At 36.9% G+C, this 17,167-nt stretch overlaps 1 protein-coding gene across 3 annotated transcripts in view; it reads right to left on the reverse strand.

Moving 5' to 3' along the window:
- The window catches only part of LOC111639975 (mediator of RNA polymerase II transcription subunit 22-like), an 18,646-nt gene extending 5,069 nt beyond the window's left edge, over positions 1 to 13,577 (reverse strand). The window contains exons 1-3 of one of the 3 annotated variants that reach the window (XM_023385970.1): positions 13,474 to 13,486; positions 13,328 to 13,394; positions 707 to 929 (exon numbers count right to left, since the gene is read on the reverse strand). In XM_023385970.1, coding sequence (XP_023241738.1) covers positions 707 to 929; positions 13,328 to 13,347 — 243 coding nt within the window. In that variant the 5' untranslated portion in view covers positions 13,348 to 13,394; positions 13,474 to 13,486. The other 2 variants (XM_023385971.1, XM_023385969.1) reach the window with 2 other exon arrangements.
- Between the last annotated feature and the right edge of the window lie 3,590 nt (positions 13,578 to 17,167).

Raw genomic sequence — 17,167 nt, forward strand, 5'->3', positions numbered from 1 at the left:
AAGTTATTTTTCCGCCAAAAATTCGTTATCAGAAATTGCGGCCGTCGTTTCGCGTGCTGTTCCGCGATGAAAACCAGCTTTAAGCAACGGCGTAGTCGAACGGTGTAAGTAATCCTACAATTTTTTGTTTATAGCATAGTTTATACAGATTATTCCCAAAAAATTATACGTATTTTGGAAATGTTGAGTGGAATTAGTCTAGAATCGGTTAATTTTATAGAAGAAAACCTTTAGAACAGCCTTAGTCCGTAAAGTTCACACCTATCGGGCTGCGATTGGCTCATGTATTTAATCATTCCTACAACATAATTTTCGGTTAGCGTGGAACGTATCTAAGCGTTATAGGGGGGTCTACTGTATGGTTATATCTAAATTAATAGTTCTAAAAGCAAAGATCAGACAGAGGTCAAGGTGGCTTAACTGGCAACACATCCACAAAGTAAGTGGAGTTGCTGGTTCAAGTCTCACTTTGGTCCAATTCTGTTTTCCAGAAATTTCTAAATTGAAATTAACACAAGATGGCAGCATAGCAATGTACCTCTAAACAAATTAATTAGTTTCTAGTCATTAACTTAGTCATATAATAACCTGATAATTCAGCACTTCATTTGGTTTATTAGATTTTCTTTACATTTCATCTCATATATGTATGATTTCAATTAATAATACATCTTACATAATAAAATTGATTAATATTAAAACTTACAATATTTGCTGCTCGAACATGCATTTCATATTGATCTTGAGCAGTTTGTGTCATACGAAATAACTGACTATCTTCATCTTGACCAATTCGCGCTGATTTCACAATCTCTACAAAGTTGTCAACTAATGATTTAATATCATCTTTCAATCTTTTGTTGTATGATTTTAACAGGGCCTCTTTACTTTGTGGAAGTGCTTTCTGCTGTGACATGATTAAGAAAAATCTGTAATTAAAAAATTATATATATATTTAAGAATCTAAAACATAATTTCATAAATTATTTATTAAATATTATAAAAATTTTAAAAGCTACTCTCTTAATAAATCATTTCTAGAATGAATATATCTGTACTTTCTATTCAAGATATATTAATCCCCATAAAGTATGTTTTCTATTATCTTAAATTTTAAAATAAAGATTAACAATTAAAAACCTTCTTGACACTGATAGATTATATAAGATTTACAATTCATAACATAAATGTATATAAAAAAACAATAATTACATTGCTCAATAAGTATCAATAAAGAAATTTTTTAAATGATTAATTTAATAAAATGTTTAGGTTAAGCTAATACCATATTTCAGCACATACATGAGCATGGTCTTATATCCAAGTATAAGAGCATGCTCTTACAAATGCAGAAAAATTCAACACTATATTATGCAAAGTATCTAAAAAAGCTCACTACTTGTAATAAAACTTTTATTAGTATTGGAAGCATTTTTTAATTCTACTTTCTTGGCTGTTATGTATATGTTGCAACCAGAATGTTAATTTAGCTGCTACAAAGCATCTAGCTGTTTGATTAAACACCGCTGTTTTATAACAAAACTAACTAATGTTCAATTAGTTGTCTCCACATGCTGGGATGATATATAAATAACACTTACATTAAACCTGGTAACTGAAGTGGTTGTGTTATAGCAGTGTTTCTCAACGAGGGCAATATCTCCATATGTCAGTTGATTTAATCAACTGACAAAATTCATTACTAATCTCCATATGTCAGCTTTATGTTCTTTAATCCTTTTAAAAGGATTAAGTAACATAAAGCTGACATACAACATAACAGAACTACAATGGCTCTCTCAACGTATGCGACCAATCAGGACATCACAGTGGACTTTGATGTGGTGCACATTATCCTCACCACCACCCACCCCAAACATCTCAAATGGTTGAAGGCTATGGAGATATTTAGAGCAGGAAGCAACACCATGTGCATCAATTTTAAAGAAGAGATGACCCTTTCAACAATGTGGCAGATCCTGCTAGACAATAACGTTTAAAAAATTTTCCATCAACATTAGTATGGAGCACATGTGAATTATACAAAACATCACTTGTTTCATTTTTTAAATTTACTGGAACATTTGCACGTTTGGTGATTCGAATGCAAAACTTTTCAAAACAAAATATTTGATTCTCAACATATGGCTTATTATTTACACATAAAAGCCTGAAGAAGAGCCCAGAAGGGACTTCAAAAATGTTAGATATCCTATAATACAACCACTCCAGTTACCAAATTTAATGTAAGTGTTATTTATAACTAATGTTCAACCACTTTATAAAAAGGTTCAACAGAATCCCACCAGATTGAATGACATCTTATGTTCTACAATACAACTGGCCAAATGATTAGCCTCTTTACAATGTGGCATTAGATAAACTTCCAGATTGTCATATTTAATTCTGATTCTTACCACTTGAGGAGCAAAGAGGCATTCACCAATATGGCATCATCTAGTATGTTTGTTCTACCAGTAATATTGGATATTAGAACGAATAATGAAAGACTGCAAAATGTGTCTGAATATGACAGGTTTAAAGATAATTTCAACAAACAACTAATGGAGTTCTATGCAAAATAGCATGTAAATTTGAAGAAACCATGGGGTTAGAGAAAAACTTTTTAAGGTTATTAGACATAGGAAAAATGTTAAGCTGGCCATAGATTCTGATCCACAGTGGATGTCTATCAAATATTATTAGTGTTCAAAGTATAATGTCATAAATACAGCCAATGAAGATTATCTTGTTTTTAGGAAAAAGTTATCCGAGAATTCTATGGTACATATCATAACTAATGAACAGTATTTTGATATATTGACAGATTCATAAATCCTATGGACATGGTGGTTGTGACAAAATGGTATGGTGTTAAAAACAAGTTTAAACACAAAAGAAACAGTTAAAATATTTGTTGCTTTATATCCTACCTGCGAAACCAAATGTAATACAGTAGTCACCACTGAACATAGACCAGGCCACAGTTAACATGTCATCCAATAAATAGGTTTAAAAAAGTATCTTTGATTCATTGCACGAATGTTTTACATAATTTAGAACAAATCTACAGTAATTAATCTTTATTTTTGCTAAATATCAACTTTATATCTTACAGGTTTAACAAGATTGAGCCAGTCAACAGACATCAAAACACAGACCACTGCATCACCGTGTCAATGAACATAGACCACTGTATGTTTAATATTTTGTTGCATCACCTTTGTGGTCAAAACACCTTCCATATGTTTCGGCATGCTGTTGACTAGGTGTTCACATTCATCTGCTGTTATGGAATTCCAGATAGTTAAGTTGGAAGCTTTTAGTCCTTCAACTGTCCGAGGGCTGTTTTTCACAGACATCTCTTCATAATGTTCCATACATTTTCAATTGGTGAAAGATCTGGGCTGTTGGATGGCCAAGGAAAAACTTCTATGTTCTTTTCTGCAAGCCACTGTTTTGTTTTTCTGCTTGTATGACATGTGGTCCCACCCTGCTGGAAAATGCAGGTTTTATTTGGATATAGCTTTGCTATGGACAGAAGTAAATACTGTTGTAGAATGTTAAATTAATGCATTGCTCTGAAGCAAGTGCTCCATCAACAAATGTCAACTGACCCATACCACTGGCAGTCATACATTCCCAAACCATGAAGCTGGCAGGAAACTTCACTGAGTGGTATAACAACAATAGCTCATTAGCCTGACTGGCAGATTGAATCACAGGTTTGCTTTTGTCTGTTGCTGATAATTCAAGGTTTCATTTTTCAGACCACTGAATTTCATGCTACTTTTGTTGAGACCAGGAAAGATGTTCTTTGGCTCACTGTATCCATTTCTTCTTTTGATTAGCAAAGGTTTTTCAAATGCTGCATAGAACTGGAAATGCATTTCTTGCAGTCTCCTGTGTGTTGTCAAAACAGATACATTCTTTCCAGTTATATCATTCCATATTATAGCCTAGTTACATTCAATATCTGTGGCATGGCAGTTGTTTTTTACAATTCTTTTAAAACTCCTATCATCAACTTTTGAAGTTTTCCACTGATGTCCAGCAGCTTTGTTAGGTATAACATGGCCACGGTTAGTGTAATAAACAATAATCTGGTACACTGTTATCTTGCTTAGTATTAGCTCTTTTCTAATAGCTCTCTCAGACATGTCACAACTTTGTTTAGCAATGATAGGATTCCTTAAATCTTCTGAAACAGCTTTTCCACAAGTCATTGTACACAAAATGCAAAGATTTGTAAATAAAACTAAAAAAGCACCTTATATCATTTACAGGATTACTGCAGGCTAAAGTGAGGCTAAAATAACCAGTTGTTTCAGAAATACTGCAGTTGTAACATTATCTAAATGCAAATTATCAGCTGGTCTATGTTCATTGACATGGGTGATGTAGCAGTCTACGTTTTTTGATGCCTGTGACTCAAGTTTGACGGGTTCAATTTTGTTAAACTTGCAAAATATCAAGTTGATATTTAGCAAAAATAAAGATTAATTACTGTATATTTGTTTTAAATTATGTAAAACATTCATGCAATGAATCAAAGCAACTTTTTTTACACCTATTTATTGGATGACACGTTAACTGTGGCCTAGTCTAAGTTCAGCAGTGACTGCTGTATAACTAAAAAGAAAAGTATTGTAATCCAATCAATAGTTTAACGATTTTATGGAAATAAAAAAGTTGATTTAATTGATTTATAGTCAGCTTCAGATGGAGAGATAAAGGACTGTTAAACTATCAAGATAATAGAGAGGTTGCAGCCAACGTTTTCATTGCAAAAACGTGAACATCGGACGTTCGACACCGCCTTCCCGTAAGCCTAGAAGTTTCCAATGCCATTCGGAACGTCAAGGACGATTCCACCGACGTTCCAAATGCCATCGTCAAGCTTCTAGGCTTACGGGAAGGTGCCGCCGAAAGTCCGACGGCCACGTTTCGGCGACGGAATCGTCGGCCGCAACCTCTCTAACGCTACTAAATACTTACACCTTAAACCACTTTAATCAAAGCGGGAGTCCTAAGTAGCCGTAAAATTGTTAAAATTTTTTTTCAATTTGGAACTCCATATATCCTAGAGCGACGGCGACGGGGAGTTCTCCGTAAAATTCCTCGAAGAATTTGCAAATATGTGGCCAGAACGGAAAATTACGCACGGCAGTCCTCGACGTCCGCAAACGCAACATGAAATGCAGTAACAAAGACATCGAAAATACGCTCATATCTCGGATGCGCGACAATAATTCGACAAAACAATCTATTAAATGCTATTTTGCGCAACATCAAAAAAACAGACCGTATTGTCCGAACGTCGGCAAATCACTTCATCGACCTCGTTCGACCCAAAACCGGTCTACAAAGTTCCGACATTCCGGACGGTATTCTCTCCCCCGTCAAATCCAAGGAGGAGCTAGAAAACCCACCGACGACGATCGAAAAGTCGTAAAAGACACGAAAAATATTCGACACGACATTTCACAAGAGACGTGGCACAGTTCCGACAATTCGATTTGCAAAAATACCTTTCCCAACACAAAAAAACCACAGAAAATAACAAAAATTTAACACCCGACCCAAACTCTCCACGGAGACGGTTAACAACACCGCTGAGAAACTTTCCCTATTAGACATTTAAAAAAATTTTTCTTAACGTACCAATAATATTATGGGAAAAATAATCGATTTTGGAAACGGAGTTCATAAGGTAGGGACTAAATCCAGAATAATTAAAAATGGGTTCCGTCGTTACGAATTACGAGAGTCGTCGAATGACCGTAACGACGAAATACAGTCGACCCCCCCTATAACGTAGCGAAAAAATTGTAGAAACTTTCATATAACGTACCTCCTATAACGTCGTTTCGCGAGAAGATTGATAGAGTCTGGACCAATAGTGGATGAGCAGCCGAACTACTTTCCTCCGACCCATCAAAAATTAACATATCATCATCAAACCTATTATATTTTGTTAAACCTGCATTCAATTTTATTTTTGATAGTGAATAAAGTTTTGAGAATGAGCAATCTATAACTAATCTTCAAAGTTAATCTGCTAGTATCAACAAATTCATTCTCAAAAAAATATAACAGTCAATTAACTTGAGAATGAATCTTATGCAAATTTCTCTCTTCAAACAATGGTGTGCATGTAATGGAGTGGACTGCTAATTCCCGACTTTATAAACCCATAGGAAATCCTTGCTAGGAAGGTGTACGCCAAAGAATGTCAGTTTTCAACTGTTGCAGAACTGCAGACAGCTATTATCTCTGTATGGGATGAGTTAAGTCAAGATGTGCTCCAGCAACTTGTAGACAGCATGCCTCACTGTGTTTTCGACATTGGGATGCAAAATGGGAATTTCTGGAATGATATTGTGTAATTTTACATGGTGAACTAAACTTTTGCAACACATGGATTATCTCACTTTGTGTGTTTATACATTTACAGTTGTCTAATAATATGCTAGTTTAATGATGATGTACTATTTTTACATGTTTCTGCTACCTACACAAATAAATGTGTGTTTTTGTTGTTTGCTTAACTGAATGGAGTGGACCTAAACTTTTGCAATGCACCGTACGTGGTCTCAGATTTACACTATTGGTGATCTGAGAGAATGGAAAATATGCAAAATATTCTTAATTGTACACTAAATCTAGTAATGCCCATAAATATTTTAACTTTCTATAAAAATTAACACATTGATTCTTCAGAATACAATTTGGAAAATTTTTCTCATGTGTTCACATTTCAATCACACATCTCATGGTCTGACTGACCAATTAATAGGGATGGGGCAGCTTAAATTTTTGGTATCAGTTTTGGCTGAATTTTTTTTTTTTTGGAAACCATGATTCTGGTTTCAATATTGGGATAATGATCAATAATGTCTCATTGTGTAAATGTAAAAATAATTATAGTAGAGCCTCGATTATTCGACCCCGATTAACCGACACCTTGGTTAACCGACCGTCCTGGTCAGCAAATTTCAAATGTCCGCTAGTGATGTGGTGCTACAATATTTGGCTATGTCTTGGCTACTTTAATATTAATTTTACGTGTTTTAGCTGGCAACACTCATTCGACCATGAAAGGGAGCCGGTATTTAAACGAGGGTTAATTTTCTAATTTTTAATGATACAATAGCGACGATTATTATTTTAAAAAATGTTTGTTAGGCTTAACATCGATGAAAATTCAACGCAAAGTAGGTTAATAGCAATATACTAATATACTAATTACATGGGATATAATAATATACTACACTAATAATGGATTTTTTCATACTTTTCGGTTATCCGACTTTTCAATTATCCGACCAACCCCAGTCCCCAATTGAGTCGGATAATCGAGGCTCTACTGTATCTCCAAATAAATAAATCTGTATTTATGAAAAAGTTTACTCTTTTACAGATACTACATAGATATACTGTTTCCCTCCAAACTAGAAAATTCAGAGGGAAACAGTTTCTAGATCATATTGCTACAGGAGACTTGTTGAATTATTGCCAATATATATTTATTGTTTATATTTTTGTAATTTATTAAGTTTATTATTGATTTACAATATGAATAAATTTCTATGTAATATCATAAAATTATGAATTGTATACAGTATTTAACAAACAAACTAATTCTTTAAATTTTATTTCTGACTCTTTCTACCACATGAACTAAGAAGGCCTTTTAATCATACCCAATATAGGTTTGTCCAGGCTGACAATAAGAACAGCAAAATGCATAAACAAGAAATATTAAATAAAATATTAATAATCATAATCTTAGTGTCTTTTATTTTTTAACAATAATAATTTAGTTTTTTTTTTAAGTCATTTACTATTAAACTGTTTTTAAAACATTCTATACCTATATTAATTAGCTATTCAGTTACTGTATTAGATTTTCAACAATATTGCTAAACCCAATTTATTATTTAAACAAAACAAAGTGCCAAATTATCAGGCTATTATTTGGTTACAACTACTATATACACAATGTTGGGGTAAGTGTCATGAATGAAGTACAGGTCATGGGCACTGAAGTTGTCCCCAGTCAGTGCTGTGAGTAACCAGTACAGTCGACCCCCCTATAACGTACGTTCCTATAACGACAATTCCTATAACGTAGCGAAAAAATTGTAGCAACTTTCGTATAACGTACCTCCTATAACGTCGTTTCGCGACAAGATTGATAGAGTCTGGACCAATAGTGGATGAGCAGCCGAACTACTTTCCTCCGACCCTGCGCCACGCTACGGAGCGGCTAAATTGAGTTTGCTATCGTCTGTTTAGTATTATATATAAATTATATATAAATTAGGTACTGTACATATAATTATATATTAATTATATATAAATTAGGTACTGTATATATAATTATATATTAACTTAATTTATTGTAACTTTATTATAATTATATATATGCTTTCTGCCGCCTGGCAACACGCTACGGAGATTTTAGGCTAGTAAGTTGAGTTTATTATCGTCTGTACAGTATGTAAATTAGGTACCGTAAGTCTAATACAGCACTAATTTTATACATTTCTTGTGAAAGAAACATTTCTTATTCAACGGCCATAAAAATTATTTCTATTAATGATGTCTCCAAAGTTCAACGAATTTTTCGCAGAAAAATAACTTATCAGAAAACGCGGCCGCCGTTTGGTGCGCTGCTCCGCGACGAAAACAAGCTTAAGCAATGGCGTCGTCGAACGGTGCACACTCGGTAAGTAATCCTATAATTTTTTGTTTATAGCATAGTTTATACGGATTATTCCCAAAAAATTATACACGTTTTGGAAATGTTGAGTGGAATTAGTCTAGAATCGATTAATTTTATGGAAGAAAACCTTTCAAACAGCCGCAGTCCGTAAACTGCACACATGCCGGGTTGTGATTGGCTCGTGTATTTGAGGATTCCTACAACGCGAAATTCTTATAAAGCGGAACGTATCTACCGCGTTATAGGGGGGTCGACTGTATTTGGCAGGAAAAATCACATCATCGTACTCTGGCAACATTGCAGCAACTCGGATGTCGACAAAATGGCTAGAGTAGATAAGATTCCCTCCAGTTTGACCTCGATCGACGATATAAAAAATTCATTATCGATGAAAATACCCTCCCATTGGCTTGCCCTGACGTTTACTTCGAAGATCCAGGCGATCGTCTTGTGTTTATGATTTACTGACGGTTCCAAGATGGGTGACGATGAGGGTGTCGTTTTTGTAGTTTACTCGGACTTAGGCCGCAAGCTTCGCAACGCTTGCTTCCGTCTAGGTACGCACTGCTCAATAGTATGGGCGGAAACTTTAGCTATTTATATGAGCTCAATTCACGTTAAGCGTAGGAAGGACAAAAGACGCTACTTACGCTATTGCATTTATTCTGACAGTAGGGTAGCTTTACACGGAATTGCGAAGTTTGATAGCAGCTTAAAACTCGTCCATCTCATACACTTAGACAACAATAGAATAGATTTCCAATGGGTCACGGGTCATGCGGGGGTTCGTGGCAACGAGACCGCTGACCATCTTGCCAAACAAGCTGTAGTTACATTCCTACCTTGTACATCAACAATCTTTATTCTCTGGCAAGCATCACCACTGGTAGGCTCACCTACACTTTCATCCCCAAGGTTGACAATACTGCAATTCTTCGCCACTTTTATCCATTACACCCTGACTCGGCTATTTACGGGACACGGCAGCTTTAAGCAATATTTGCATAGATTTAACTTTGGGGACAATGCGATTGTGATATTCAGTAAAACTAAATACCACTTCACTTAGTTTTTTTGCTGAAATAGGTACAATCACATTAGGGATAGTTTAATGAGAGCTGCTGTTCTTGAAGGGTACAAGTGGCCTTGCAACCCACACAAACTCACTCACACATGTACAATGTTCCATCATCTACTCGCATTCCCTGGAGCAAGTACTCTCAAGAATCCCACTAAGGGTTCTTGACAGCACTTGCTCCAAGGGCATAGATGGCAATTAGCTTACCCTTGCTTTGTTTCAACCGTTGTTATACAGGACGAGTTTTTTATCTTGAGACAATGAAATAATTGGATCTCATTAATTGTCTATACCATTTTCCCAAAATAAAGTTGTAGGGTTTCGAAGGCCAATCAATTGGTGACCTTGGATGTGACCGGTCATTTGAGGGTCAAGTCTCTTTTTTCAATGGGAACACGCATTTTTTGACCCCGGCAATGGAAAAAGTGGGAAAATTTCAAACCGGATATACCTTTGACCTTATGGTTTAGGTCAAAGGTCAAGATTATTTTAAGGTTAAATTATAAGCTGTTTCTAATGGGAAACCATACTTTTTATTACTGGAATAGGCAGGGATGTAAAAGTTTCATTTTTTCATGACGTTATTACTTTGACCTTTAAAAGCATTCACAACTTTTAGCACTACCTAGGAGTAACAATGTGATGTAGTAGTTTCTGCTCCCTTTTGAGGTGCTTATTTTCGGTGAGTCACTTTACTTCTCACCATTGCTTGAGATGTTGGTTTTGGGGAAAATTTTATAACAAATGTTCAACATGATGCCCTTCCACTTTGATGCATTTGTTGAGCCGCACTTAAAATTATCACGTGAGATGACCTTCAGAAGTCAAATTTGAGATACTCAAGGTCATGGTTGATTGAAATTTCCTGCTCTTTCCATGTAAATGTAACTTTTACCTCCCTGCCTATTCCTGTAATAAAAAGTATGGTTTCCCATTAGAAACAGCTTATAATTTAAGTTTAAAATAATCTTGACCTTTGATCTAAACCATAAAGTCAAAGGTATATCCGGTTTGAAATTTTCCCACTTTTTCCATCGCCGGGGTCAAAAAATGCGTGTTCCCATTGAAAAAAGAGACTTGACCCTCAAATGACCGGTCACATCCAAGGTCACCAATTGATTGGCCTTCGAAACCCTACAACTTTATTTTGGGAAAATGGTATAGACAATTAATGAGATCCAATTATTTCATTGTCTCAAGATAAAAAACTCGTCCTGTATAACAACGGTTGAAACAAAGCAAGGGTAAGCTAATTGCCATCTATGCCCTTGGAGCAAGTGCTGTCAAGAACCCTTAGTGGGATTCTTGAGAGTACTTGCTCCAGGGAATGCGAGTAGATGATGGAACATTGTACATGTGTGAGTGAGTTTGTGTGGGTTGCAAGGCCACTTGTACCCTTCAAGAACAGCAGCTCTCATTAAACTATCCCTAATGTGATTGTACCTATTTCAGCAAAAAAACTAAGTGAAGTGGTATTTAGTTTTACTGAATATCACAATCGCATTGTCCCCAAAGTTAAATCTATGCAAATATTGCTTAAAGCTGCCGTGTCCCGTAAATAGCCGAGTCAGGGTGTAATGGATAAAAGTGGCGAAGAATTGCAGTATTGTCAACCTTGGGGATGAAAGTGTAGGTGAGCCTACCAGTGGTGATGCTTGCCAGAGAATAAAGATTGTTGATGTACAAGGTAGGAATGTAACTACAGCTTGTTTGGCAAGATGGTCAGCGGTCTCGTTGCCACGAACCCCCGCATGACCCGTGACCCATTGGAAATCTATTCTATTGTTGTCTAAGTGTATGAGATGGACGAGTTTTAAGCTGCTATCAAACTTCGCAATTCCGTGTAAAGCTACCCTACTGTCAGAATAAATGCAATAGCGTAAGTAGCGTCTTTTGTCCTTCCTACGCTTAACGTGAATTGAGCTCATATAAATAGCTAAAGTTTCCGCCCATACTATTGAGCAGTGCGTACCTAGACGGAAGCAAGCGTTGCGAAGCTTGCGGCCTAAGTCCGAGTAAACTACAAAAACGACACCCTCATCGTCACCCATCTTGGAACCGTCAGTAAATCATAAACACAAGACGATCGCCTGGATCTTCGAAGTAAACGTCAGGGCAAGCCAATGGGAGGGTATTTTCATCGATAATGAATTTTTTATATCGTCGATCGAGGTCAAACTGGAGGGAATCTTATCTACTCTAGCCATTTTGTCGACATCCGAGTTGCTGCAATGTTGCCAGAGTACGATGATGTGATTTTTCCTGCCAAATACAGTCGACCCCCCTATAACGTACGTTCCTATAACGACAATTCCTATAACGTAGCGAAAAAATTGTAGCAACTTTCGTATAACGTACCTCCTATAACGTCGTTTCGCGACAAGATTGATAGAGTCTGGACCAATAGTGGATGAGCAGCCGAACTACTTTCCTCCGACCCTGCGCCACGCTACGGAGCGGCTAAATTGAGTTTGCTATCGTCTGTTTAGTATTATATATAAATTATATATAAATTAGGTACTGTACATATAATTATATATTAATTATATATAAATTAGGTACTGTATATATAATTATATATTAACTTAATTTATTGTAACTTTATTATAATTATATATATGCTTTCTGCCGCCTGGCAACACGCTACGGAGATTTTAGGCTAGTAAGTTGAGTTTATTATCGTCTGTACAGTATGTAAATTAGGTACCGTAAGTCTAATACAGCACTAATTTTATACATTTCTTGTGAAAGAAACACTTCTTATTCAACGGCCATAAAAATTATTTATATTAATGATGTCTCCAAAGGTCAAGTTATTTTTATGCGAAAAATTCGTTATTAGAAATCGCGGCCGTCGTTTAATGTGCTGTTCCGCGATGAAAACCAGCTTTAAGCAACGGCGTAGTCGAACGGTACACACTCGGTAAGTAATCCTATAATTTTTTGTTTATAGCATAGTTTATACGGATTACTCCCAAAAAATTATACGTATTTTGGAAATGTTGAGTCAAATTAGTCTAGAATCGGTTAATTTTATAGAAGAAAACCTTTCGAACAGCCTTAGTCCGTAAAGTTCCCACCTATCGGGCTGCGATTGGCTCATGTATTTAATCGTTCCTACAACGTAATTTTCGGTTAGCGTGGAACGTATCTAAGCGTTATAGGGGGGTCTACTGTACCAGAAATATCAATAAACTAACCAACTGCGACCGACCAATCATTATTTGGTTAAGGATTTCAAAAGTGCTAATGTAAACTGGCAAAAAATCAGCGTCAAACTAACAGATGCGCACGACTTATAAAGTTCTTCGCAGATCTAAATGTCAGTCTCGTTTATTTTGCATTAATACATGTTTGTTATTTCGTAACTGTTGAAGAAATTTAATGGTTTTAAAGTGTTTAATAATTTAATTTTGCACCGTTTAATATGTCAAACTACCTATATTTATATCACCATCTGATAAAAGTAATTCTTAATTATAGTAATGGGCTAACCACAAAAATGTAAATGAGCTTACTTTATATAAAAATGTGCCATGCATCGGACAATGTCTACATTTCTACAATTTACGAAGGTGCTCGACTCTAAATATTTAAACCCAAAATATTCCATTAATTAATTAAATGACAAAATTAGTTTAAACAACAATTATACTGCACGTACCTTTGTCTCTCGCCTGACAATGTTTACGATGAAAATCAGTGTTGCCAAATCTTCGTAGGTAAATATTTGTACATAATGTTATCGTCATTGAAATAAGTTATAAAACGTATAAAAATATACGACGCATTTTAATTTAAAAAGTGCAACATAATTTATAATATAAATTTGCTTTTTTAAAAATTCTTTTCTCCTCGCGTTCAATAAGAGAATCGTTTTATCGAATCCGCCACGGCGCCACCGGAAGTCTGGGTCGCAACATACCGTATTTGAAACCGACCTTTCACCCATCCGGATGGGTTTTCGGGTTCCCCGCAGCGGTGGACCGACCCTTAACCTCGCGTTTTTCGACCTTTTTCTAATAGTGGCACACGAACTCGGTAATTTTTTTTCTGGCCGCGCGCCTACTTCTCTATCGATGTATAATTATTGCGCTATTCGAACTTTTAAGCCCGCCAAAAACTAGGCACAATCCGAGCAAACTGTAAAAGGAGACGTCGAACAAAATGCGGTCGATCGTCGACTCGACGTGGCTCTACGTCGTACCGTTGGATGGAAAGTCGGCCATCCATTCGACGCACGTGCGTGTTTGAAATTTTGCCAGAAAAGAGGTTGAACTGTAGGCCTTTTTTTAAACTCTTTTCGCCCTGTTGGCGCTAAGAGGGCCTCTTTGCGAGCCCATTATGGGTTCGGCCAGGCCCACAATGGGGCTGCCGGGTGGTGAGGGACGGGGCCCGACATATCCGAACGGACCATCCCCCGAAAAATTCCTGGGGATTTTTCGACCCGTTCGGATTAGAACCCGGGTCCCCCAGAGCGGTAGGCTGTCACCTCGACCGCTCGGCCATCTGGCCGAACTGTAGGCCTTAAGAAAAAAGGCAACGCGGCAGTGTGTTGGCTACGCTGAAATTACGAAACAAAGATAGATTTTCATAGATTTCATTAATTTTATTGAAATTTATAAAGCTATCGGGTTTCCGATTTCGTTTATTTATTAAATTTCTGCCAAATAGACAGGTCTCGGCCATTTTACGAAACAAAATACCCGGCAATAGTTCGTTGAGGGGTAGACGAAATGTTCGTTGATTCTGTAGAACTGCGTCGGGAATGATATCGCGAGCGGTGACATTAATGGACATAATAATTCCAATCATCGAAGGTAAACAGTCACGTAACTATAAAAGTTGCCTCCGACGTCGTGTCGAAATTCCTAGTCGTCATAGCCTAATCTGTGGTGGGCTTTAATAATATTCCCTACGAATGTTATGGTGCTGCTCGGCAGTGGAGAAAACGAGGAAAGATTACGGGGATGCCGTCCCCATCGACAAGGGGAAACTTTTAATCTGTTCGAATTTCAAAACATTGTTTTTAAAAACATGATGGCAAATACGGTTTATCGGACCGTTCCAATACACTCGCCGTGCACCTATTAGCCCAGATGTCACCGAACTACGGCCCGCTAAGTCGATTCATCCGGCCCGCCGCCGCACTGTTCCACAAATGAGCTAAAATATAATTATTTATATGGAAATATCATAAAATGTACGTGAACTTACTACGTAGAAAAAATTAAAATCGGTGTAAGTAAAAATGCTAAAATTGGTCCAATATAATTTTTGAATTTGACAGTAATATGATTTTTAAGAAAATCGGTGAAATGAACAATTCGGCGACGTTTTCGACTTTGAATATCGGAGCGCTTTTGTGTAAGTACAGTACCTGCAATGAAGTTTCTAGGAAATGAGATTACCGGCTTGCTGCGGCCATCGTCTTTGCCTATTGGTAAATAAATATGTATCTTGTCATTATTTTGTATGTATTCGGTATAGTCTACTATATTAAACAAAATGGTTATGTGGTCCGCGCTCCTCATTCTCTCGGTTATCTGGTCCGCTGTGTAAAACGTTTGGTCACTCCTGTATTAGCCTAATAAAAGGTACCGATAATTATTCAAATACTGTACTTTTAATTTTTGAAGTAACCCCTTTGAGTTCTTCTGGATCTACCACTGCTGCTTAGCCTATATCATATCCCAGGGGTGGCCAACAGTTTTTGCCCCGGGCCGAATTGGAAAGAAAACTTTTTCCACGGGCCGAACCAGAGGCTGCCCTAGGAAGATTTTGAGGTGGTGCGAGATCTAATTGCGGTGTCACCCCGTAGAGATTGAATCTCCTTCAATTCTGTTATAGATAATTCAGTGTCACTTTTGATTGTGTCGAGCCACCGAGTCCTTGGTCGGCCTCGCGCTCTTTTCCCGCTAACCATCCCCAGCACGACCGCCTTCTCGAGGGATCTGGTTCTCATTATATGACAAAAAAAGGACAATTTCTGTTTGGTTATCTGGGCTTCCAGTGAGATTTTCCGTTGGACTCTGTCTAAGACAGTTTTGTTGGTGATCCACGCAAAAGCCGTCTCCAACACCACACACACAATCTTTTATTTAGGTACATATAAAACGTACGTTTCCGGTACCGCATAGGCATAACCGTCTCCAACACCACAGTTCGAAAGCATCTATCTTCCTTCTGTCCGATTTCTTTAGATTCCAAGTTTCACATCCATACATGACCATACGTAAAATAATCGCGCTAACTAAACTGCATTTAATTTGGAGACTGATGTCTTTGCTCTTCCGAAAGCTGTTCATGATGATCATCGAGGTTCTTCCAAGGGCTATGCGTCATATGATTTCAGAACTGCAATCGCCATTGCGGTTGATTTTTGGACCGTGGGAATATGAGATCTTCCACTACCTCGATTTCCTCGCCGTTGATCTCTATTTTGACTTCCGTATTCTGTGCAGTAGTCCATTATTTTTGTCTTCTTAAAGTTAAGCAGCAGCCTTACCTTCCGAGAGTCAAGCACGAAAGTGCTTGACTCTCGGAAGCAGCTGCTCAAGATCTTCCTAACTTTCCGCGAGCGTCGTGGTATCATCCGCATATCGGAGATTATTGATGTTCTGCCTCCAATGTTAGACTCATTCAAATCTGCTTTCCTCATCGCCACCTCTGCATACAGATTAAATAGTGATGGTGAAAGGATACAGCTCTGGCGGGGCTGTATCCTTTCTGATCTTGAACCAGTCTGTATCATCATATGGCGTTCTTACAGTGGCTTCTTATCCAGTATATAACGATCGTAGGAGCTAGGTGAGATTCCAATTTCCTTGAGGCACTTCCACAATTTGTCATTATCAATACAATCGAAAGCCTTTGAGTAATTAATGAAGCATATGTATAATCTTTTTGGTATTATCTCGCTGTTTCCATTATCCAACGACGATTAGCGATATGATCAGCTGTTTCTCTTCCTTTTCGGAAACCTGCCTGTACTGTACAAGCGTATGTTAACACACATGATGTTGTAGCAAATAAGTGTTATGTCAATTTTTTTTTGTTTTCGAATAGTAAGCCATTATTCTAATTTATTCGTGGCTACTTTGAATTCTCAGTCGGCAAGACAATCCAGCTGATGGTTGAATTTTACAAGTGGAACCCTTCTTTTAATTCTTTTTCAAAAGTTAAAAGAAGGGTTGAGTTATCAAAATTTCACTCGAAAGAAATATAGTTTAATTTTATGCACTGTGTAACAGAATTATACGGACAACAGTTAATTAAGTTTTAATTTTTCAACTTCAATTTGTATTATTATTTTGAAATTTTACTTTTATTATAATGAACACAAAACAGTGTAAAAG

The sequence above is a fragment of the Centruroides sculpturatus genome, unplaced genomic scaffold (assembly GCF_000671375.1).
Source record: "Centruroides sculpturatus isolate CEXI.00-Female unplaced genomic scaffold, Cexi_2.0 scaffold1286, whole genome shotgun sequence".
NCBI classification, from domain to species: Eukaryota; Metazoa; Arthropoda; class Arachnida; order Scorpiones; family Buthidae; genus Centruroides; species Centruroides sculpturatus.